General features: G+C 42.9%; 2 protein-coding genes and 1 long non-coding RNA gene across 36 annotated transcripts in view; 2 read left to right on the forward strand and 1 right to left on the reverse strand.

The window, feature by feature from the left end:
- Positions 1 to 11102, forward strand: part of SYNRG (synergin gamma) — an 86538-nt gene extending 75436 nt beyond the window's left edge. For 18 of the 34 annotated variants that reach the window (XM_043583778.1, XM_043583768.1, XM_043583769.1 and 15 more), the window contains 3 exons: positions 6893 to 7003; positions 7356 to 7391; positions 8396 to 11102. In XM_043583778.1, the coding sequence (XP_043439713.1) occupies positions 6893 to 7003; positions 7356 to 7391; positions 8396 to 8527 (279 nt within the window). In that variant the 3' untranslated portion in view covers positions 8528 to 11102. The remainder of the gene's footprint in view (positions 1 to 6892; positions 7004 to 7355; positions 7392 to 8395) is intronic. The other 16 variants (XM_043583766.1, XM_043583767.1, XM_043583761.1 and 13 more) reach the window with 1 other exon arrangement.
- Positions 11103 to 12377: 1275 nt separating this feature from the next.
- On the reverse strand, positions 12378 to 13627 carry DUSP14 (dual specificity phosphatase 14). The gene has a single exon (XM_043583799.1). The coding sequence runs from the start codon at positions 13625 to 13627 to the stop codon at positions 13031 to 13033; it is 597 nt and encodes a 198-aa protein (XP_043439734.1). The 3' UTR covers positions 12378 to 13030.
- On the forward strand, positions 13626 to 24321 carry LOC122485261. The gene is made up of 3 exons (XR_006297826.1): positions 13626 to 13730; positions 23229 to 23243; positions 23479 to 24321. It is a non-coding gene; the product is annotated as an uncharacterized LOC122485261 (long non-coding RNA).
- Positions 24322 to 25981: the final 1660 nt, after the last annotated feature.

Genomic DNA, 25981 nt, shown 5'->3' on the forward strand with positions numbered 1-25981 from the left:
CTGGAAAACAAAACTGATCCACTTTTGCCATATAAAATCTCCAAAAAGAGACTGCGATCTTATTCTGCTGACCTCTAGTCCACTGAAAATCACACAGGCTTTGATGTCACTGTTATCCTCAGTATAATATAATCCTTTATTTCCTTTCTTTTTTGTTTTTTGTTTTTATTTATTTATTTTGAGAGAGAGAGAGCACTCACAATTGGGTGAGGGGCAGAGAGGGAGGGAGAGGGAGAATCCCAAACAAGCTCCACGCCAGCAGCCCAGAGCTTGACATGGGGCTCGAACTCCCGAACCATGAGATCATGACCTGAGCCAAAACCCAAGAATCAGACACTTAACCTACTCGGTACCTGTACTTCCTTTCAACGTGAAATAAGCAGTGAGTTTCAGAGTATATACTTCGTGTTGCTGTGGCATTTTAGGAGATCAGTTTATTTTTAGTAATAATAACATTTTTGTCATCTTGCCAGTGCCACACAATGTTTTAGAGACAGAATCTTTTTTTTTTTTTTTTTTTTTTTTTTAAGTTTCTTTACTTAGAGAGAGGGTGTGTTTGCAGGGGAGGGGCAGGGGGAGAGAAAAAATCCCAAGCAGGCTCTGCACCACCAGCACAGAGCTCGATACAGGGCTTGAACCCATGAACCATGAGAGCATGACCTGAGCTGAAATCCAGAGTTGGATGCTTAACCAACAGAGCCACCCAGGCACCCCGAGACAGAATCTTCATTGTGTTTCTGCATGGCTGTCCTCGTTGACAGAAGGTGATATGGTAGATGGAATAATGTGCCCCTCCCTTGCCAAAGATAACCATATCCTAATCCCTGGAACCTGAATTTGTTACCTTAGGTAGAAGGGACTTTACAGATGTGATGAAATTAAGGGTCTTTTGATAGGGGATTTATCCTGGATTATCTGGGTGGGCCCAGTGTCTCACAAAGAGGAAGGCAGGAAGTAAGCATGAGAAATAGAGATATGACAGAGCAAAGAGAAAGACTGGCACATTCTGCGCTATTGGCTTTGAAGATGGAAGGTGGGACCTTAATTCAAGGAATGTACAGGTGGTCTCTAGAAGCTAGACAAGGTAAAGAAACAGATTCTCCCATAGAATTTCCAGAAAGTACACTGTATTTCCAGCCCATTTTAGAATTCTGACCTGCAGAACTCTAACAGAATGTGTTGTTTTAAGCAGCTAAATTTTTGCTACTTTGTTATAGCAGCTATAGGAAAAATTAGACAAAACATTGCAACTAAGAATCCAGATGGTTACATTGTAACCCAAACCAAAAGTCTAGAATTACTTGTGGTACCTGTGTCCAGATAGTTTTTTTTGTATCAGATTAGGCTGGCTTATGCTGCAGTAACAACTCCCCCAACCCAGTTTTAGTGATGTAACACAGTAGAGCTGTATTGCTCCTGCTACATGTCCATCTCAAATTGGAGGGGTCTCTGTGGACGGGTCCTTCACTCAGGGGCCTAGCTGACAAAGCCTCTACCACATGGATCATAGCTGATCCCTGTGAGAGGGTCAAGGGAACATGACAAAGAGCACATCGGTTTTAAAGGCTTCCTCCCAGAAGTGCCTCATGTGACTCACATGTACAAATTATGCAGCTCTGCACAATTTAAGGGGATCAGAAAGGCCCATCCTACCATTTGTCCAGAAGAATTATAATGAGGATGTTTGTAAAGAACACTAATTACTACCAAATTCTTCTTCTTCAATAATGATTTTCTTGGACATCATTTTAGCAGCTTATTATTGGCTAAAGATTCAGGATTATGTATCCCAGTCTGACTCTGGGACTCAGTGTATGCAGTCATTTGTAATAGAACTACTTTTAGAAATAACTTTACTAAATGCATGAAACACTTGCTAACTGATGTAGATGATGTTCAATTTAAAATGTCCTGTAGAGGGCGTACCTTCTTAAAGAATTATGGCCGAGAATTGGTGTCACTTTGTTACTGTGTACTACGGCAACCTCCTCCAACCCCCCCCCCCCCGCTTCCCCCCCTCCCCCCCGGGTTATGGCAGTGTATTTATAAAAGTTAATTTTTATCATTTCAAAGATTAATTTGACCACAGGATAGTTTATGCAGAGTCTTACGATTTTTACGGGAGATTACAAAATGACCTTTTCATTCGTTTTCCTTATGCCTTTGGTCAAACAGATACCTAAAGGGCTGGTATTGGATTGATTTCAAGATTCAGAGTTTTCCTAGATTCTAGTTATTTCTCAAATAGTCCTTATTCAGTAACATGATAAATATCTATAACGTAGGTTTATGGAAGTGCTGCTATGTTTTTAACCTCTTAAAAAAGCTTTTTAGATTTTGTCAAAGTGAGTAATTTTTATCATTTAGGGCATTTCAGAGCACTTTTTTTTTAATGTTTATTTTTGAGAAAGAGCGAGAGAGCGAGCATGAGCAAGCAGGGGAGGGGCAGAGAGAGATGGAGACACAGAATCCGAACAGGCCCAGGCTCTGAGCTGTCAGCACAGAGCCCGACACAGGGCTCGAACTCACAAACCGCGAGATCATGACCTGAGCCAAAGTCAGACGCTTAACTGACTGAGCCACCCAGGCGTCCCTCAGAGCACTTTTTATATATCTCTGAAGGTCCCAACAGCAACTGAGGAAGGCAGGTAAGACAATGAAACTGTTAACAGAATGGTGACAGAATGGGACAGCAAACAAATAATAGCACCAGCTGCCTCTAGGGTTGACCAGACTTGGTCATGATTGCACTAGAGAAGAAAAAAGGGGAAAAAATGTGTGGGGGGGGGGGGGCGGTTGGATTATCATCTGGATTGGTTAAGACCATGTAGATTCACTTCAAGGTCAGAGTCCTCATGCACATAGTTGAAACATCTGCCTCTTCTTTCTTTGAGAACTGTCTGTCCTTCCTTCCCTAGGTGTGATCTGAATGCAGCTCAAGTTAGTTTAAGAAAGGTTTGTGGGGGGGTGGGGGCGGGGGGTGGGGCACCAGGGTGGCTCAGTCTTTTGAACATCCAGCTCTTGATTTTAGCTCAGGTCCTGATCCCAGGGTCGTGGGTTTGAGCCCCAAGTGGGGCTCCACACTGAGCATGGAGCCTGCTTAAGATTCCCACCCCCTTTCTAAACAAACAAACAAACAAGTAAACAATATCATCTGTTTCTTAAAAAAAAAAAGGTTTGTGGACCTAATGCATGGTTATTATTTCAAATTAGAAAGGAATGGTCAAACATCATGTATAATCTATACACTTTTATAGGGAGAATCCCATTTTTTTCTCCTAGGGAAAAAATAATACAATTTTTCAAATACAAAATAATAACTCCTCAGTGGTTCAGCCTCAACTAATTGTAGAAAATGTGGCCATTATTTTGGCAGGAATTTGCCATCATCCTGGGTCACATCAGTATCCTTTAGGACAAACCAGCCAACATGCCGGGCTCCCGGATCCTTGACCCCTGGACTCCGGGACCCTTGTCTCCATGGCACTTCGGCCACCCACTCACGTGATCACATCACACCGCAGTACCTGTGCCCTCTTAATTCAGACCTGTTCTGAACCCAGATTGGTAACCCTCTAACTTGCTTATGCTTGGCTTACGCTGCTTTTGTTTCAGGTCCTCAAGATAGGACAGTTGTTTGATCCTTTTACTTCGATCCTACCGACTCCCATCCTCACTTGCTTTCTACCTGCTTAGTCCTTAGCAGTTCTTTGTGTCTGTCCTTGGACGACCCCTGATGCCAGTTTGCTTAGAGCTGAGGGATTTTCTCAGAGCTGAAACTGGGACGGTCTTGAGCAAACTAGGAAGTTGGTCACCCTGGTCAGCATCCCTTCCCAGTGCCAGGTTCAGTGACCTCACATTGGTGCCTTGACATCAGCCGTGGTGGGAGTATTTTTATACCATGGAAATCCGCAACTGCTACAGATCAGTGCTTAATTTGTTGTACTGTTGATTGTCTAGACTTATGAAGGTTATCGAGCAGATGTTAATAATGCAGATCAGACATCAAAGTATACTGTGTCTATAGCCATTGTATTGTGAATACGTCACAAAGCTGAGGGAATGTTCTCCAGCGTTTGAGAACAGTTACCCAATTCAACATAGTCACTCATGTATTTGACAGAGGGGGGACATTCTGAAATGTGCTGCCTCATTTCAGTCTTAGCCCTTCACTGAGAAACACCAGCCTGCACTTACAGCATCCACACTCTGGTGAGAGCAAGCACAGGCTGACTGTGGATCCCAGGATTGGGCAGACATTTTCAGAGAAAGCACTGTGAGAATCAAAGGATTATATGGAATTTTCAGTAAAGATAATTGTATATTTATTATTTGTAAATTATGTGCTACTCAGTCTTTATATCAATAAGAATTTATAATAAGCTCATGTGTGCGCGTGCGCGTGTGTGTGTGTGTGTGTATTTGTATGTGTGCACGTTTCTTTCTCTTTGGAAAGTCATTTTTTTTTTTTTTGAAAGTGGAAGAAGGGGATGATTTTGCCCCCAAATTGTCCACAGGTCTTGCTAAACATCCTACAGTGCAGAGGACAGGCCTCACAACAAGGAATTATCCAGTTTAGAATGTCAATGGTGCCAAGTGTGAGAAGCCTCTGCTCTAGGGCGTATATAAGCAAAACAAATTGGTTCCGGTATATCTAAAACTTAGTACACTAAGAATGTAACTCTTCTGGGGCGCCTGGCTGGCTCTGTTGGTGGAACATGCAATTCTTGAACTCGGGGTTGTGAGTTCCTTGAGCCCTGTGTTGAGTATAGAGAGATTACTTAAAAAGAAAATCTTGAAAAAATATATACAGCTCTTCTGAAACTTTTTTTTTTCCTTCTTTTGTTTTTGTTTTGTAATTCAAGTGCTTTTCGTAATTGAGGGATAACTTACAGTGAAATGCATAGATCTTAAATATATAGTTGGATCAGTTTTGACAAATGCATTTAGCCATGTAAGCCCACACCCCCAGCAATGTATGGAGTATTTTCATCACCTCCTAAAGTTCCCTCTTGTCCTGATCTGATTCCAGAAATAACCACCATTTTCCGTAGACTTCTGTCATCAGAGAGTTGCCTGTTCTAGAACTTTATATAAAATTAATATATATGTGCTTTTCTGTCTGGCTTCTTCACATGTTTTAAAAATTCATCTAAAAAGAAAAAAATTCATTAAAAAAAAAAAGGCGCCCCTGGCCAGCTCAGTTGGTAGAGCATGCAACTCTTGATCTTACAGGGGTGAGTTCGAAAACCCACGTTGGGCATGGCACTTACTTAAGAAGGGGTTGGGGGGAATTCATCTACATTGTTGCATGTATCAATTTGGTTCCTTTTATCAGTGAGTAATATTCCATTTTACTAATATACCATGAGTTTTTAACTCACTTTCTTATTTATAGATAGGTGCTATTTCCAGTTTGGCTTATGTGAATAGAGCTACCATGAGCACTTTTTGTGCAAACTTTTGTTAACATGTTTTCGTTTCTCTTGGATAAATACCAAGGAGTGGAATTGCATATAAGTTCATATAGTAGATACGTATTTTAACTTTTAAGAAGTGAACAGCTTTCCACAGGTGCCTGGCTGGCTCCATTGGTAGAGCGTGTGACTCTTGATCTCGGGGCTGTGAGTTCGAGCCCCACAGTGGGCGTAGAGATTACTTAAATAAATAAAACTTTTAAAAATTAAAAAAAAAATTGATAGCTTTCCAAAGTTGGGGCCTGCCCTCTTACCCCATATTCCACAGATTTGTTGTAAGGAAGAAATTAGATAATGCACCTGAAGAGCTTAGCGTGGTGCCTGGCAAGTAAGGGCTTCACTGATAATAGCTGTATGTGTATGTACTCTCTAGCTGATAATGCCTCATTCGTCCATCCTTGAGCAGTAGGCCCATCCATGTATCTGTCTTCCTGCTTCTCTGATGTCGGAACTTGGCTGCCCCCACACAACTCCAACTCCACTTAGACCAAACCGAACTCCTCCCAGCCCTCAGCCCCAAATGTGGGTCTCCTTTCGCATGCCTACTATGCCGAGCCCTCCCAGCTGCCTAAGCCTCACCCCTCCTTGCACATCCCACACATGACCCGGGCTTCTTCAGGTGGCCGGCCCCCGCCATTACTTCCCTAGTTCTAACTTTCCTCACTGTCTCCCGGACCCCTTACAGTGGCGTTGTAACTGAGGTGCATGCCTTGAGGATTGCCATCCACAGTTCATTGCCCACACCTCACCCAGAGGGATCTGTCCGTAACACAATCCTGATCCTGTCCCGGTCCAGTCAGAACCCTTAATGGCTTCCCAAGATACAGTCTCTTCTAGTCCTTCCAAGACCTTCATGCTGGAGTTCCATCTCCTCCCTCCTTTCATAAGCACGGCTCCCACACGCTTATGAGTGTTCTTCCCACACTCTGTCTTCTGCTTAGAGGCCTTGCCCTTGCCTGTGTTGCTTGTTCTACACAGAATAAATACCGTCCCCTCCCTTACCTCGCCCTTCCCCGTTCCCTCACCTAGCATCTACCTGTCAAGACTCAGGATGTTTGTAAGTGCCAGGAAGCTTTCTCTGTCATCCAGCTCTTTTCCCCTCGGGTTGGAGTAAGTGCCGCCCAGCCCATGTGCTCTGGGGTAGTCCTTGTGGCCCTGTGCTGCCTGCTACCCGCCTGTCCCCACCCTCGACTGTGAGTTCTCAGAGGACGGGTACCGGGTTTTGCTCATGCTAGTGTCCCGAGCACCTAGAACACAGCAACTCTCAGTAAATGTTTGGGAAATTGAACAATTGTATCGATGGTATTAGAAGTTACTTCACTTGCTGCTGGACCTACTGGGGATGAGTGATCAGGGAGTAAAGCCAGCAGCATTTGGAATTGCCGAGTCCTTACTTGTTTGTCTTGTTCTCCTAGCCCGATGAGAATTCACTGGATTTTTCCTCTTGTATGCTACGGCCTGGGATTAAAAATGCTCAGGAACTTGCCTGTGGGGTGTGCCTTTTAAATGTGGACTCCAGAAGCCGGGTGAGTGACACACCTTCCCCCTGCAGATGGCACAGCGCTTCCCTGACATGACCCCTGGGGATGACCCCATCCAGCCCACTTCACTGCAAGGTCTACGACCACAGGTGGGGATTTTTATAAAGCCCTGAAGTCTGACACGGAAGTACATGTACTCTTACAAAAGGGCAGTAGGGGAAGCCATTGAGTGAATGGAGGTAGTTCCTCCCTCTCTAACAGAATGCTGTCTGCACTGTGCCCGCGCCCTGTGCACAGTGGGGTGGTAGAGAGAGGTGAAGCCTGTAAGGCTTTGTTTGGGGGCAGGAGGCCCTGTCCTGGGAATTTTGTTGACCTTATGGTTTCAACGTTATTTCAGAAAGAAGAGAAGCCTGCAGAAGAACATCCCAAAAAAGTATGAACCAGTTATACACGATCTTAGCATCTCCATCTTAATTTTGAGTGTGGAAAGCCAATCAGATGATTCCACTGCCATCCTGAACTGTTGTGACCATGAATCCTCCCTTTACTGTCTGTTCCCATAGTCTGTTTGATTTGACCAGCTAGTGTGTCTGCGTGGGTCCACTTGTCTTGTTTGCATGTTCGTAGCTCTTGTAATTGGCTTCTGGTGTTACAAGTCATTTTTCCCTCTGTGATGAACAAGGTAACAGAATGAGCAACTTCTGGAAGACTGGAAGTTGTGACATGGAGCGAGATCAGAGAGCATCACGATTTGGCAGTGATCAAAAACAAATTGGGGTTTAGAGTTCTGTGTTACTTGTTTACTTGTAGTGCTTTAGGACACCCTCCAGGGAACTGAGGTGAGGACTGGCTGGCTGTGACTTACCTGTAAGCATTAGTCATCTGGAAGTAATTCTGACCTGTTCAATGTCTTTATTTTTACAAATCCTATACCTATTTGGACTTTTTAATTACGTTGATTCCGTTATCAGGTCCCAGTGGCATTCGACCCTGAGAGCTTTTAATCTTTTGTTTTTTCCATGAGAGGACTGTAATCAGCCCCAGAAATGGAAGGGACTGTACGTATCATTCAGTGCCAGCCTGAGGGCAGGGCTCCCTTTGGCACAACGAGGGATAAAAATCCTCCACAGCTATTTTAGTTCCCCGTAACATGAACACCCCCACACACAACCCCCCGTAGCCTCGGTCTGCCTTTGCTATGAACCATTTGGCCTTCTTTTGCTGAAACTGGGTTTAATGGTAAAGATTTTTTTATGCCTTTAATTAGCAGCAAAAAACTTTCTCACTTGAACCCTGTAGCCACCTGCTCAGCTTTTGTGTGTGTGCCAGTGTGGCCTCAGCCTCTGTGACCTGGCGAGGGATGCGTGCAGGGTGCCGACCAGCTCTTAGGTGCAGAAGCAGCCTGACTCGCCCCACATATCTGTTTATTTTTGGCAGGCATTCAACTCCGAAACGGACAGCTTCAAGCTGGCATATGGAGGACACCAGTATCACGCCAGCTGTGCCAACTTCTGGATCAACTGTGTTGAACCAAAACCTCCCGGCCTCATCCTGCCTGATTTGCTCTGAAAAGTACCTCTTTGAGGTACCTACTGGGTCTGTTTTCCCATCATACCCCAGGAGGAGACAGGGACCAATGAACAGAATGCAGGACTGCGCAGTTCGCTTCCACGAAGCTATAGGAGGAGTTCCCTGCACGGTCAGGGGTGAGAAAGAAGCTGCGAGCTCCCAGTCGTTCCTGCAGACATTTGTCCCCTAGGTCCCACCACAAGTCTTAGGGATTTGAGGTAAAATTGCCCTGCCCAAACTGCATGTGGCACCAGAAGTTTGCTAACTTCTCTCTAGTTCTGCTAAGATGTCTTAAAATATGGCACGATTTTCTTTAAGGAATCATTTGCTGCTGCCGTGTATTGAAACTGTGAAGAATTGACATTTTGACGTTTGAAGAAAAATAAATTGTAATAGGATTGGAATTGGCAAGAACGTTTTGAGCCAGTGCTCGCTTCTATCTAGAACCCTGCTGTCCTGTGAAGTAGAATGCATTTACCCACATGTAGCTTGTTGATATCTGAAATGAATAAAAAGGGGACATTGTGACTAAACTGATGTTCTTTTTATCGAAAAACTTCCGTTCATCTCCATCAGACGATGGAAGTGGGTGAGGGCAGATTTACCGACTTTGCGGTCACAGCTGAACCAGTTCTTCTTTTGTTCATTTCTCAAACTATCAGCGTTCAAGAAGGCATTTTCTCAAAACACGCCTGGGCACTTTGCAATGGATTGAATGTTCATTTTGACAGAGGCCCAAATCTTTGTGTATCAGGATGAATAAACACCCTTCCCCTTTCGGAGCCTTCACTGAAAACTTTCTTTTACCTCAAAGACTGTGAACGTGGTATTTTTTGCAGACAAGTTTTGGAAAGGCAGCTGGATGAAACCTCTTGGCAGTGGCCTTTGTCCAAATGTCCAGAAATGACTGCAGAGGGACCAGTACTGCCTGACTTCGCAGTATTATGTGAGAGACCTGAAAATTCATTCACAGTTGGAAGGTGGAGTTCCTGGCCTACTGAGGCAAACAGATGTATGTATATTTATGGTTGAGGTACATGACTTAGAAACAGTGGAAGCAAAGTGTTCAAAAACTGCATGGAATTCTGGAAGGAAAAGGCTCATGCTTGCTATCTGGTGTAGGGAATTTGCTGCTTAGAACTGAATGCATAAAATCAGAAAGAAAGAAAAAAAAAAGCGAAGTGGCTAAGGACTGTGAAGCTGTGAAGCCCTGGGAAGAACAGGCCAACCTAGGACATACACGTCTCTGACTTGTAAATTCTGTGCTTTACAAAGAGATTTTGACTCTTGTGTTTCACAAGTCGTGTGACTTAGGCTCTGACCTCGAGTCAGTTTTTATTTGTGAACTGAACAAGGTCATTTTGGGTATAAAATTGCCGTTTTACATAATTAAGTAGGTGGTTTTCCCTTCCTGGCACTAAACTTGAGGGGATCCTGTTCTATTCCCTTAGTGGTGTCTTCTCCAAGGAAGGTATAGGACGTTTTTGTTAAACAGCTGTTGATGAGGCTTCTGCTTTACCTTGCTGGGCCCCAGAATGCACAGGGAAGTGTTGACGAGATAAGTCTGCTTCTCATTTTCTCCAGATTCCCTTCCAGCTGGGTGACTGACACAGCCTGAGTTATTACCCTCAGGGCCTTTGTCCTCCACAGGGCTACCTGACTTAGTACCCACAGCATCAGGCTGGGTCCTCAGGCTTCCCTGAGGCCTCTGTCTCCACTTCAGCCTGAGCAGCACCTAGAGTTTCATCACGGCGCCAGGACTGAAGCGGGCCTCTGACCCGTCTGGTACATTCCATGGTAGGGCAGGATGACCGAATCTGCCTTTGTTTGCAGTTAAGAATGTCTCCCAGTTTGACAGGATTCACAGCGCTGAGACAGTTTCTGGAAATGCCATATGGGCTGCTATTCTGTCGCAATGGCCTGTGTCAATGACATTTTTAACGTGTGCTCACCTGCTAACCAGAATGGTTCCATTCCTAGAGAGGTTGCAGAGCGCAAGGATAATCACTGCCGGCCTCACCAGGTACGGCAGGTCTGGTCACTCCATGGGAGGCGCTAGAGGCATATACAGCAGTCGCCAAAAGGCTTTGCTATGAAAAATACTGTTTAGTAGTGGAAATGTTCACTCACATACCACCAGTAAGGATTTCCAGAGTGTGCAGCCATACCCTTGCACTTTCTTTACGTGTGCAAGTTTATTCAGACGACTCAACACTGCGCTCCTCTACATCTCGGCTCTGACGCGCCAGAGTCCAGTGTCCTTGGAAACAGTAACCAAGGTTACTTCTTTCCGTACTGCGCGAGGTGCCGACAGCTCCCGCCCCGCTGCCTGAGTGGCGGTGAATAAGCGCTTTTCTCTTTTGGTATTGTTTTGCTTTTAGACGTTTTATGGCTTAGTGTGTAACTTAATTTTTGTCTGGATGTGCTCAATGTAGAGGCGGCACAGGGTATATTATCCGTGCCTTATTTGTCCTGTGACTACTAGTTAACACTCTAAATAGGTTGCATATTCTAAATTACTTGAATATTTTGTATGCATGTACCTATGTCTTGTTTAAAGATGCCTTCTACTTGCCTTTTGATAACTTGTGTGATCCTAAGCTTTGGTAAGATTATAGGGCCTCTACATTATAGAAACTTGAAATGCTTGCCCTGCACTGGGGATCACCACAGAAATTCCCCTAACAAACACCTTCTAGGTCACACGCCTTCCTTTTGTGACCAGCTAATAAACTCTGACATTTAGATTAGAAAGGTGTTAGGCTTAAGTACTAAGAATGCTTAGTTACATCCCAGTAGTGGTGTTGGCCAGGATTTCTGCCGGAAATTTTCCTACCAAGAACATCTGTCACCCAGTGTTCTCTTACTGTAGTACAGTGGTTATTTTTGGACTCTTATCCAAAGACTACAGGACTTACAGTTTGCCTTCATACTAGAGAAGCCATAGCATCCACAGCCACGAATTGCTTTGTTCTTTTCACTGCTTTTCGATCATGTGCTAATTGATGCAGCATTCATTTATGGGTTCCTCTGATTTCCCAAACTATTAACCTCATTTTAATTTTCCTATTTAGACTGTAGTACATGTTTATAAAAGTGACTGGGAAGAAACAAGGTAGAATTTGGATGAAACCACTGCCACGGACCAGATAAAAATCTAGAAAATATAATTTATATAAATATGTAACCACCGGCATATTTATGGCTTCTTGTCAAGACGGGCCAAAAGCCTAGAAAATTATTCCACAGAGAAGCAAGCTACAACCTACGTGGCAAATGAAGAAAGATAAAGCAGCACTGTGACTGAGCAGGGGCAATCTGATGGTTCCCAATAGTTTGTGAGGAGTGTGGAATAGGGAAGAACTAATTACACTTCTCCCAAGTCCCTGATGAGTTATGCTGTCATATTTATTAGGAGCAGTGAACCGGATGACATGGTTCCAAGTTTCAACAAAAGAAGTCATTGTTGTTTGATGGTCACTTCTATGGAGGTTTGGTTTAGGACATTTTGTGTAGAGCAAAGGCATAGCTTTTGTTAAAAAACAATTTCTTTGATGGAGGACTCACTGCTTTGGTGCACTCCAGTTGCCAAAGACATCCGAAAACTATCTTTTTTTATCAGAGTGGACACTCTGTGCTGTTTTCCACAGCTTTAGCACTGTGACTGATATTAACGTCTGCCCATCTGCAAGGATGTGAAACGCTGACACAGTTCAGCCGAGAGGTCTATTTTAAGTGGCATAGTTGTCACCGGAGCCGGATTTTAATGCAGTTACTGGAGAGCATCTTTCTTCCAGCATCAACACACACATACACACACCCTGGAGTTCTTAGTAAAAATTCTAATAGGTTATGCAGATATATTTATTAAAAATAATGCTAATGTAGTCCTGGGGCACAATGATTCCAAGAGGGTGTTTGCAGCAGATTTCATTATAATTACTTAACAACTAGATAACAAAGGTTTTTTTTTTTGTTTGTTTTTGTTTTTTAACTTACAGAGTCACTAAATAGGAAAGGAAAGAGTAGGGCTAATCCAGTAGAGACTGAAGCTGGTATCAATCTTCCCTAAGCATTTGTGTGGTCAGCAGCCTTGGGCAAAGCTTGTCTCTAAAGGGTTAATCAGGACCCAAAGTGATTTTTGCACTGAGCTCCTCTGGCACCTGCCGTGATGCCTAAAGGCATGGGATTCAGAATATAGCAGAACCAAACAGTTTATTAAACTGTTCAAATTGTTAAAAATGATTAAAAGCCAGTTAAAGATTTTCATAAACACTATTCCAAAATGTTAGTTTTAAAAATGTTACTAGCAATGTATGCATTCCCCTTATGTTCCTCCCCCCACCCCCCATCTTTTAAAATAAACCTGAACACCCAGTGTAAAAAACACTTCAGGGAGAGCCAGGAGTCAACCATTTGAAAAGAAAGGTGAAGAGGGGAACAGACGGTGTGTAGCAGATGCTGGTACTGCTCAAGGGGCTGCTGATGCAGGCTTTGGTGGCATTATATCCCCCAGTAAGGCATCAGGTGTCGGGACTCTTTCTCATAAACGTCTGGAACTATGCCATAAGGTGTCTGTACCATTTTAACTGTCGACTTCCCAAAGAGCTGGCGCTCGTAGTCTATCAACTGCCTCCAGAAACCTACGTTGGGCCTGATGACAGGCCTACGGGCTTTCACCCAGTTGTACGCCTCCAGCAGGCACACACTGTGGAATTTCATCAGGTAAGCGATGCAGAGAGTGGCCGAGCGGCTCACCCCCGCGGCACAGTGCACCAACGTGGCCCCATGCTTCCTGCTCACACTGTGGATCTTGTCGGCCACAGTGTCAAAGTACAGTCCAATGGGGGCATGGGGCATGTCAGCCAGAGGCACTTTAACATATTCAAATTGGGGCCAGTTGAAATTGGGGATCTCAATGGTAGCATTAACGATGCAGGTGATGCCACGAGCTTGGAGGAGGTGCCGGTTGGAGGCCACACTGCCTCTGCCCAGGAAGAGAGAGGAGGTAATTTGAGCGATGCCTCCTATGTCTCCCTCAGAAATCATCCGAGGGGCCATGAGAGTCCGTGGGAGCGTGCTGTGACCTCTGGAGCCCATGAAGATGCCAGCAATCACACTTGCATCGTTGGCAGCAAGACCAGAGGGTTTTGTGTTCCTCCACCAAGGAATCCAAAATCAGTGTCCTTCCTGCAAAACACAGGTATCTGTCAGTACTTTAAATGCTATCGATTCTTGATTCATCATGGCCTTCTATAGTTTTGTGGAATGGGAAGGTGAAAGGATTAGAAGTGGTCATTTTCTATAATAGACTCCATTCTTTCAAGGATGTAGACAAATCATTTCCTATTGATTAACAGGAAAAGTAGCCTAAAATCAAGGTTAAAACTCAGCTCTCTGGTGATTCTATTAAAAAAAAAAAAAAAAAAGAGGTACTAAATGGAAATAGTCATTCTATTTTAGAAATAGTCTAAACGCAGAAACATGCCCAACTGGTTCCTGAACAGCAATCCTGCAGGGCCTTGCTCGAACTGAAGGGAGTGGTGTTCCTTGGTAATTAGGAAGAAACGAGAAATTCTGATCACTCCTGTAGCCATGTTCTTTCATACACTTCTTGCCTACTTATGCTGCTATGATTGCTATTATCTTCCTAAACCTAGTTCTAGACATAGCAATCTTATAAAGGTATAAAAATGATCACATTAGGTAATATATTAAAGGAACTGCCTTTATGAACTAAAAAGATACTGAATTCAGAATGAGTTCCAGAAAAGCCAGGACATTTGGTCACCTTAGCCCTTCGTTATTTAAAAAACAAAATAGCTAAATAGTAACTTGTGCTGTGGTGTCTCCATGGGAATAACCCAAGGCACTTTGAAGGCCATGATCTCAAAAATACAATAGTCTTGGGCCACCTGGGTGTCTCAGTTAAGCGCCCGACTTCAGCAGGGGTCATGATCTCACAGTCCGAGAGTTTGGGCCCCACATCAGGGTCACTGCTATCAAAGCAGAGTCTGCTTTGGATCCTCTGTCCCCATCTCTCTGCCCCTCCCTAGCTTGCGTGCTCTTAGCAGAGCATGCAACTCTTGATCTCAGGGTTGTGAGTTCGACCCCCCAAGTTGGGTATAGAGATTACTTAGATGAGTTACATAATTAAAAAAAATACATTAGTCTAAGTTCATGAGCAATTTTGGCTGACCTGACCCTGGGTGTGGTTAAATGAGAACGTCACCTTCCTCAGACAATTCTCAGCAGCAAGATGAATCCCACTGGCTTCAGATGCGTGTTGAAATTAAAATGTAGTTTAATATTTGAAAATCTACATTTAAATTAGTAGAGTATTTGATATAAAAGACTTTAATATTATATAATGCCCATAGAGTAAACCAGTAACAAAAGAAATGGAAAATATTGGTTTCCTGAGATTTCAGACACATCACTTTCTCACACTGCTTTATAGTCTGGGCCCACTGGGAAGTGTGTTCATCCCCACCCAGGGTAGGGTAGGGGCACCTAAAGTGATTTCAGCTGAATGAGAACACTTTCAGTTCCACGGACAGAAGTGGTGCTGGAGCCACTCACTTGGGAGGAATCTGGTTACTCTGCAGTCCTGGGTCAGGATCTGGAAAGTCCTAATTCAGAGTGTTGATCACAGTGGATACAAATCAGATCTGCAGAAAGACAAAGAGGCAACAATGTAGCCAATCAGGAAGTTCAAAAGAATTCCTCCTGGGTTTTTACTACTAAATTGGGTTTGACTGGAATAAATCTAGGGAGTGGAAAGCACGCTAAATATATCTAGATGTGCATTTAAAGGATGTGCCAGTTTGGAAGTATCAATCTAAGTCTCAGCTTTTTGTGAATGACGTGTAACCCACGGTGTGACAAACATTAAGTGCAGTTTGGGCCATAACAAGTTTTTTGAAAGGAAATGTAAGGCACTGCTCAATGGGCCCAGAAGAGAGGCAGAACAAGCTAGTCTCTTCCACGTGCCCTCAGCTAAGCCAGGCGCAGGGGGCCAGCTTCACAAATGCTACCTGCAGGAGGTGCTGGTGCTGCGGACAGCATCGGAAATCTCATTCTCTCTTCCAAATTGGACATCTTAGTTTTTTATGTAACAGTATGATGACCACCAACAAGCATTGTTAAAAATGGGTTCCTCCCCTACCTGTCCCTCTGCTTTTCCCAGGTAACCACCACATTTAACTTTTTCCACAGCTCTGTTGAGGTATGACTGACATACAAGTTGATACACAACTTGACCAAGTGTACAATTTGAGGAGTTTTCAATTTTTGAATTCTTTTTTATTTTTGGAGAGAGGAAGAGAGAGTGTGTGCAGAGGAGGGAGGAAGGAGGGAGAGCATCCCAAGCAGGATCCACACTCAGCATGGATCTTGATCCCTTGACTCTGAGATCATGACCTGAGCCGAAATCAAGAGTCAGATGCTTAACTGACCGAGCCACTCAGGCGCCAATGAGTTTTGAATTCTGTGTATATTCGACACACCATGACCTCAACATAATTTGATCCATCACCACCTCCAAATTTCCTCACGCTCCTTTATAATTCATTCCTCCCTCACCCTCTAGCCCCATTCCCAAGCAACCACTGATGTTTTCTGTCATTATTTTTACATTTCCTAGATGTTTATAAAACAGAATGATAATATAGGTTTTTTTGTTTGGCCTGGCTTTCTCACTCGCCATAGTTTGACATTCCTCTATGTTGTTGCATGTATCAACAGTTCATTCCTTTTTACTGCTGAGTAGTATTCCATGGTATAGATGGTTTATTCACTTACTGATGGAAACTGGGTTGTTTGTAGCTTGAGGCTATTACAAGCAAAGCTGATGTATAAAATGGTGTAAAACATTCATATATAGGTATCTGTGGAGGTATGCCTTCCTTTCTCTTGGTTAAATACCTAGGACTAGAAGGGCTGGATCATCTGACATGTTCCTATTTAACATTTTTGAAAAGCTTTAAAAATAGTTTTAGCATGCGGCTTGAGGGGCAGGCTTCTAATTAAACACACATGGATGTAATAAGCATCCACTGTCATCCTCTCCCTCCTCTTCCAGCGAGGAACTTGGGATTAACTGTTAAGTGCCCAGACATGTGTCTGGTATCCTGGTTTTGGTGGCTGCCACCAGGGGACCCACTGCCTGCCAGCTCTGGTGGTCAGCAGGGCTTGCGCCTCTGCACCCCATGAGATTGTTGGAACTGAAGAGACTTCAGCTGGCTACCCCCAGGGCACTGCACAGACAGCCAACTGAAACATACCCTCTGCCTTTCTGTGAAAAAGGCTATTGCTTGTTCTGGAGCTTGAGCCTCAGATGGAGGCCAGGGGATACCGTCTCTGTGCTTTCCCTCTGCCCCACTCTAGGTCTCCAGTATCTCCTGGAAAGGAACTTGTATACCTGTCTGGTGCCCTGATTTTTGTGACTGCTGCCCAGGGGGGCACCTCTAGACCACCTGGCTTGGCTGGCCAGTGGGACAGACAACTTTTGCAGTCCCACAGGATTATTATGTATATCTGCATATGTTAAAAGCTGCTGACTGAGATCCTCCCCTTTAGAACATGACCTGTCACATGGCCAACTACTAGGAGCCACTAAAAATAAATAGGCTGCTTGGACAGTCACAAAGGTTTGAGAGAAAACCAAAACTAAGGCAGTATTGAACAATCAGGCTTATCTCCTACACGAGGCCACTCCTTCAAGACTGGGAGAGGTGGCTATCTAATGCATAGAAATCAACACAGAGTTGAGGAAAATAAAGAAACAGGAATATGTTCCAAATGAAAGAACAAGATAAAATCTCAGGATACGAGATTGAAGTGATTTACCTAATAAAGACTTCAAAATAAGAGTCATAAAGATGCTCACTAAACTTGAAAAAGTGAACACAGAGCTTCAACAGATAGAGGATATAAGAAAGTACCAAATAGAAATCATAGCACTGAAGAACACACTAACTGAACTGGAAAATATACTAGAAATATATTAGAGGGTTTCAACAGGAGACCCGTATGACACAATCAGAGCAGCAAAAGAATGAGAAAAGTGAAGACAGCTTAAGATACTTATGGGACATCAAGTGGACCAACATTCACATTATAAGAGAAAGTAACACAAAATGTATTTGGAGAAATGATGGCTGAAAGCTTCCCTAACCTGGCTGGAGAAGGAAACAGATATCCAGACTGAGGAAGCTCAGAGAATTCCAAAGAAGAACCTAAAGAGACTCACACTAAGATACATTATAATCAAGCTGTTGAATGTTAAAAGACAAGGAGAGGATAAAAGCAGTAAAACAACTTGCTACATAAAAGGGAACCCCCCCCCCCCAAGAGTATCAGATTTTTTAGCAGAAACTTTGCAGGCCAGAGGGGTGTGGCACAACATATTCAGGGCAGTAAAAAAAAAAACTTCCAAGAATACCCAGCAAAGCTGTCATTCAGAAGTAAAGGAGAGGGTTTTCCAGACAAGCAAAAGCAAAGGAAGGAGTTCATCACCACTAAACTAGCCTTGCAAGAAATATTAAAGGACTTCTTTAAGCCAAAAAGAAAGTAATGGGAAAACACGTAAAAGTATAAATCTCATTGGTGAAGGTAAATATAGTAAAATTTAGAATAACAATGTAAAGGTGGTAGATTAATCACAAGCTAGTATAAAGGTTAAAAAAACAAAAGTAATAAAATTGTAAATACAATAATTAGTTAAGGGATATACAAGATAAAAAGATGTAAAATGTTGGGGCGCCTGGGTGGCTCAGTCGGTTAAGCGTCCGACTTCGGCTCAGGTCATGATCTCACAGTCCGTGAGTTTGAGCCCCGCGTAGGGCTCTGTGCTGACAGCTCAGAGCCTGGAGCCTGCTTCGGATTCTGTGTCTCCCTCTCTCTCTGACCTTCCCCCGTTCATGCTCTGTCTCTGTCTCAAAAATAAATAAACTTAAAAAAAAAAAAAGATGTAAAATGTGACATCAAAAATATAGAATGGAAAAAATGTATATATAAAGTGGGGGGTGGGGGGAGGGAGTAAAACCATAGAGCTTTAGCATGTATTCAAACTTAAGTTGTTATCAGCTTAAGACAGACTCTTGTAAGTTGTTATAAATAAGCCACATGGTAGCCACAAAACAAAAGCCTATAATAGGTACACAAAAGGTAAAGGAATCTAAGCATACCACAAAATCATCAAATCACAAAGACAAAAGTAACAGAATTTACAAACAGCCAGGAAACAATTAACAATAATGGCAATAAGTATGTACCTGTCAGTAATTAGATATAAATGAACTAAATTCTTCAATCAAAAGATAAAATGGCTGAATGAAAAAAGACTCATGTTGCCTACAAAAGACTGACTTCAGATGTAAGGACACAAGCATACTGAAAGTGAAGGGACAGAAAGAGACATTACATGTAAATGGAAACCAAAAGGAGGCTGGGATAACTATATTTACATCAGACAAAAAACACTTTAAAACAAAGGCTGTAATAAGAGACAAGAAGGGCATAACATAATGATACAGGGGTGCCTGGTGGACTCTGTCGGTGGAGTATGCTTGAACTCAGGGTTTTGAGTTCAAGCCCCATGTTGGGCTTAGAGATTACTTTTTAAAAACATGAAAAGTAGTTATGTACCTTACATAGGGACACCTAAGGATACAAAACAATATTAATAAACCCAAAGGAAGAAATAGACAGCAATAATAGTAGTAGGGGACTTTAACACCCCACTTTCGATAATGGATAGATCATCCAGTTCAAAAATCAATTCAAAAATCAATAAGGAAACATTGGCCTTAAACAACACCTTAGACCAGATGGACTTAAACCCAAAAGCAAGAGAAAACATATTATCAAGAGCACATGGAACATTCTCCAGGATGGATTATACATTAGGCCATAAAACAAGTCTTAATAAAAGAAGACAGAAGTGATATCTAGCATCTTTTCTGACCACAATGGTATGAAACTAGAAATCAATTACCGGAAGAACACTATAAAATTAACAAATATGTGGAGATTAAACAACATGCTACTGAACTAATGGGTCATAAAAAATAAAAAACTACCTTGAGACAAATGAAAATGGAAATCTAGCATACCAAAACTTATGGAATACAGCAAAAGCAGTTCTGAGAAGGAAGTTCATAATGACAAATACCTACATCAAGAATCAAGAGAGCTCTCAAAAAAAATCTAACTTTACACCTCAAGGAACTAGATTTTTTAAAAAAGCCCAAAATTAGTAGAAGGAGGGAAACAACAAAGGTCAAAGAGAAAATAAATGAGACTAAAAAAATAGAGACTAAAAAGACAATAGAAAAGATCAATGAAACTGAAAGCTCGTTCTTTAAAAGGATAATAAAATTGCAAGCCTTCAACTAGGCTAAGAAAAAAAGAGGACTCAAATTAATAAAATCAGAAATGCAAGAAGTTATGACTGATACCACAGAAATACCAAAGATCATAAGAGACTATTATAAATAATTATATCCCAACAAACTGGACAACTTAAATGGACAAATTCCTAGAAACATACAACCTGCCAAGAATGAATCATGAAGAAGTAGAAAATATGAATGGACCAGTAACTAGGAAGGAGATTGAATCAGTAATCAAAAACTTTCCAACAAACAAAAGTCCAGGACCACAGAGCTTCACTGGTGAATTCTACCAAACATTTAAGAATTAATACCACTCTTCTCAAACTCTTCCAAAACATACAAAAGGAAGGAACACTTCCAAACTCATTTTACAAGGTCAGGATTATGTTGATACTAAAACCAGACAAGGACATCACAAGAAAATTACAGGCCAATATCCCTAATGAACATAATACAAAAATCCTCAACAAAGTATCAGCAAACTAAATTCAATACATTAAAAGAACAATACATCACAATCAAGTGGGATTCATTCCCCAGGGATGCATGGATGGTTCAACATCTGTAAAACAATGTGATATATCACAATGAGATATCATTAGATATCTCATAGTTATAGTTAGAATGACTATTATCAAAAAGACAAGAAACAACAGGTGTTAGCAAGAATGTGGAGAAAAAGGAACCTGTGGACACTGTTGGTGAGAATGGAAACTGGTGCAGCCACCATGGAAAACAGTATGGAGGCACCTCAAGAAATTAAAAATAGAACTCCCAGGGGCAGCTGGCTGGTTCAGTCGGTAGAGCATGTGACTCTTTCTTTTTTTTAAAAATTTTTGTATGTTTATTAATTTTTGAGAGACAGAGCACAAGCAGGGGAGGCGCAGAGAGAGAGGAAGACACAGAATCCGAAGCAGGCTCCAGGCTCTGAGCTGTTAGCACAAAGCCCAACGCAGGGCTCGAACCCACAAGCTGTGAGATTGTGACCTGAGCCAAAGTCAGACGTTCAACCAACTGAGGCAACCAGGCGCCCCAGAGCATGTGACTCTTGATCTTGGGGTCATGAGTTTGAGCCCCTCATTGGGGGTAGAGGTTACTTTAAAAAAAAAAAGAAAATAGGAGTACCATATGATCCAGCAGTCCACTTCCAGGTATTTATCTTAAGAAAATGAAAACACTCACTTGAAAAAACATACGCACCCCCATGTTCATTGCCAAGACACATAAACAACCTGAAGATCCACTGACAGATTGAAGAGACAAAGAAAATGTGGTATAAATACACAGTGGAATATTATTCAGCCATAAGGAAAATATTACATTTGAGATAACATGAACACATCTTGAGGGAGATTTGCTAAGTGAAATAAGTCAGAAAAAGACAAATACTGTATCAGTTGTATGTGGAATCAAAAAAGAAAACAAAAACTGGAGCTCACAGATACAGAAAGCAGACTGATCATTGCCAGAAGTGGGGGGAAGGGGCACTAGATGGGTGAAGGGTGTTTAAAGATACACTTCCAGGTATAAATAAATCATGGGGATGTAATGTACAAATTAATAATACTGTATAGTATATTTGACAGTTGCTAACAGTAAATCCTTAAAATTCTCATCACACACAAAAAACTTATAACTATGTATAGTGATGCATATTAACTAGACTTATTGTGATCATCATTTTATACTAATAGAAATATCAAATCAGGGGCGCCTAGATGGCTTGGTGAAGCGTCTAACTTCAGCTCAGGTTATGATCTCGAGGTCTGTGAGTTTGAGCCCCACGTCAGGCTCAGTGCTAACAACTCAGAGCCTGGAGCCTGCTTCAGATTCTGTGTGCCCCTCTCTCTCTGCCCCTCCCCCACTCATACTCTGTCTCTGTCTCCAAAAATGAATAAACATTAAAAAAAAAATTTTTTTTAATAACTTGAAAAAAAAGAAATATCACATTATGTTGGGGGCACCTGGGTGGCTCAGTCAGTTAAGCATCCGACTCTTAATTTCAGCTCAGGTCATGATCTCACGGTTCATGAGTTCGAGCCCCACACGGGGCTCTGCACTGACAGTGTGGAGCCTGCTTGGGATTCTCTCTCTCCCCCCCACCTCTTACTCTGCCCTCCCCTGCTCATGCTGTCTCTGTCTCTCTGAAAATAAACTTAAAAACATTTTTTTTAAATCATTATGTTGTACACCTGAAATGTTATATATCAATTATACCTCAATAAAAAAAATAATAAAAGTTATAGCTTCATAATGGAGTGGTTCTCAAACTTTAACATGCATCAGAATCTTGTTAAAACACAGACTGCTGAACCACACCCCAAGAGTTTCCACTTCAGTAGTTCCAGAGTGGAGCTGGAACTCAGTAACTGGCATTTTGTAGGTGATGCTGCCAGTCAGAGGACACATCCTGTAGAGGTCATCCTGTAGAGGTCAGTGCTGGAGTGAGCCACCCAGATTCCCTGCTTCAAGACTGGGGCACTCAGAGTGCTGGAACACAGAGATCCTAAGTCCCTCCCCAGAAAGAGCCCTTGTCTGAAGGGTCCTGCCCCTGATGGGGACCCCTTCTGATGGCAGCATACATGAAGTATATAGGTGCGATCACATCCTGAAGAGAAACAAGAAATAGTTGCATAAGGAAATGTGTACAGATGTGTGTGTTAGTTGTAAATGGAAATGGGCAGAACTTTTATGAGAACATCCTGTCCTGCCGCAGAACACAGTCTCGTGCCCCTTCCAAGTTTTTCCCTGGCACGATCCTAGTGATTTAAAAAGCAAAGTCACTGCAGTAACAAACACAGAATTAGGCTCTCAAACTGCTGGTGATCACTCCCTTCCTGAATGTGGAAAATCTGGAAGATGCTAATCAAATTTCCAACCAGGTTACTTGGTTACTGTCTAATTAATAGTGACTCAGTCTTATGGTCTCCCAAATCATCATTCTGTTTGGGAAGTCACTTGCCCTCCTGAGGAAAGGGTTCCAGACTTGCTGGTCTTTTCATCAAGGATAAGTAATGGGTGGCCTGGAAGCCTAACTTACTCTGTTAACTCTCCTTTGTTGGGCAGTGCTAAGCCACTTGGTACTGCAAAGACAACAGATTGTGAGTCCTCAGGGCAGAATCCAAGTGAGACAGACATGATGCTCCCTCCCTGCTGCTGCTAGTCAGTCTTGTGCCAACAAACCTGCATAAAATGCTAAAGCTAGGTCCAAGGTTTAGAAAAACAACGTCTGCCAAAGAGCACTCAGAGGGCACAAATATAACTGATGCTCCTCTGACAAACACTCCCGACCCGTTTTACAGATCAGAAAATAGAAGGTTCTGGGGCGCCTGGGTGGCGCAGTCGGTTAAGCGTCCGACTTCAGCCAGGTCACGATCTCGCGGTCCGTGAGTTCGAGCCCCACGTCAGGCTCTGGGCTGATGGCTCGGAGCCTGGAGCCTGTTTCCGATTCTGTGTCTCCCTCTCTCTCTGCCCCTCCCCCGTTCATGCTCTGTCTCTGTCCCAAAAATAAATAAACGTTGAAAAAAAATTAAAAAAAAAAAAAAATAGAAGGTTCAGAAAGCATGAGATGATTTCAACTTAGAGAAGATACATAACAGAACCAGGAAGAGAAACAAGGTTCCGGGCTCCTAGCTCAAGCCCACACACCGCCTTTCTGTGAGACTGTGGGGAGTGGCTCAGCACCTGCCTTACAGCACTCCCAACACCACCAGCCGACGCCTTCAGTGCGTCCAAAGGGTCTTGGATCTGCCTACGAAGAATGTGTGTAAGTGCTACTTACAGAAATGCCCAGATGGGCTGAGCTACTCCAGTTTCTCCTATCGCCCAGAAGAAGGACATACTGCTGCAGACCCAGGTAGCCGTCAGGACACAGAAAGCTCCCTGACAGCAGAGGGACCTCACCAAGGAGCAGCTCCACAACAAGAAGCCCTAGTGTCAGTGCCAAGCTCAGGAGAGTCTGATCATGAAGGATACATGTGTATTCCATCATAGCTTTGTCAAAATTAACTTAGTAAATGTGTACTGGAAGACAGAGGAAGGGCATCTATTAGTGGAGTAAGAGACTGAGCCATGGTTGAGGGATCAAAGACTGCAAGGTACTGAGTGAACATACCACTCCCCCTGCAGCACACTTGTCTCTGAGATGACCAGAGGGCTCGCCAAGGAATGGCCATGTCGCTGTCCATGGTGTTCAACTCAGTTCTTCCAAGTTGCTCTGGCAGCTGCATTTACTTCTTGGAAGGAAAAAATGCTTTCCTGGCAAGGGGAACAGGGGTGGGGGGGGGGGGGGTGTGATGCAAGACAAAAAGGAGGAGCTGTCCTAAGCCAACCTCAGAGAGGTACTTCTTTGTTTACAAGTTACAAGAAACGTCTTGCTGGTCTGAATAATAACCATCAAAGCACTAAAGTGCTAAGAAAAATGCAGAATTAGTGTCTGTCCAGGTGGCCTGTAATCTCAGTGCATAAGCTATTAACACCTGATAGCTCCCTGCACTGGAGAACTCCTGGGGCACCAGCCTGGAGTTAGCACTGGGTATCCATACCTGGAGCTACCTGGAGTCACAATCTACTCAGAGCATCCATCCCCAGGCCACAGGGGCTAGTTTTCCTTCTTCTTCTTCTTCTTTTTTTTTTTTTTTTTAAGTCATAGCAAATAACCACTAGCATTAGCAATTAAAAACTGAAATTGTAGGGGCGCCTGGGTGGCGCAGTCGGTTAAGCGTCCGACTTCAGCCAGGTCACTATCTCGCGGTCCGGGAGTTCGAGCCCCGCGTCGGGCTCTGGGCTGATGGCTCAGAGCCTGGAACCTGTTTCCGATTCTGTGTCTCCCTCTCTCTCTGCCCCTCCCCGTTCATGCTCTGTCTCTCTCTGTCCCAAAAATAAATAAACGTTGAAAAAAAAAATTAAAAAAAAAAAACTGAAATTGTATCTACTGCCTTCTCTCTTCTCACATTGAATAAGCAGAAAATGGCCATAATGATGCTAGAAATGACTGTGTTAAATGATCTAAATTATTTTTAACTTTAGGAATTTCAGAAGGGCATAGTATATACTGGAGGCCTGCAGAGTTATTTTTTTAATACCTGAAAAGCGTATGTAGTCACATTTTCTCCTTCAGTTAAATGTTCAAGGTTTTTTTTGTTTGTTTTTAGAACTAGATAAAGTCACCCTTTTTAAAATAGAAGCATGTTAGCCTCCATTGCCATAAATAAATAAATGTTACTGACTGGCCATCTCAATGTGCTCATGTGGACCACCATCCCGAGAACTAAAAGGCCAATCATTCTAAGGCTGTAACCAGCTGCTGGATGGAGAATATACCACACTCCAAAGAATGACATGGGCAGTCCACCTGAAGAGAGCAGGTTTATGAAGTTTAGCTCCAGGGGCGCCTGAGTGACTCAGTTAGTTGAACGCCCAACTCTTGATTTCTTGGCTCAGGTCATAATCCCAAGGTCATGGGATCAAGCCCCATGTCAAGCTCTGTGCTGAGCATGGAGCCTGCTTTAAATTCTCTGGTTTTCCCTCTGCCCTCTCCCCCGCTTGCACACTCTCTAAAAAAAAAAAAAAAAAAAAAGTTCAGCTCTGTAAATTCAGAGATTATTCCCGTGTATGGAGAAGAGACTGTTAATAACTATAAAAAGTGAGAACACATACTTATTTTGGTATCCTGGGGTAATCTGTTCATATTTGGAACTGAATCTTTTAATTTAGTCTTCATCCACTTAGGTGTTTAAATTACTTGTCACTCATTCACATAACAGTATTTACTGAGTTCAAGTCATGTGTTCAACACTATTCTAAGTGTTGTGAGGATTGTGGCAAGATGTCTTTGCCACAAATGACAATATCTCCCCCATCCCACTTGAACTTCTTACTGTGTGACCAACTCACCCTGAAGAGTACAGCAGGAATAACCCTTCTGAAGCTAGATTATAAACGTGGCACACACTTCTACCTTGTTGTCTTGGGACTTGCTCTTAGGACCCAGCTGCTATGCTCAACAGGGTTACCACGTGCAGAGGTCATACATAGGTCTTCTAGCCAGTGGCCC

The sequence above is a fragment of the Prionailurus bengalensis genome, chromosome E1, assembly GCF_016509475.1.
Source record: "Prionailurus bengalensis isolate Pbe53 chromosome E1, Fcat_Pben_1.1_paternal_pri, whole genome shotgun sequence".
Lineage (NCBI taxonomy): Eukaryota > Metazoa > Chordata > Mammalia > Carnivora > Felidae > Prionailurus > Prionailurus bengalensis.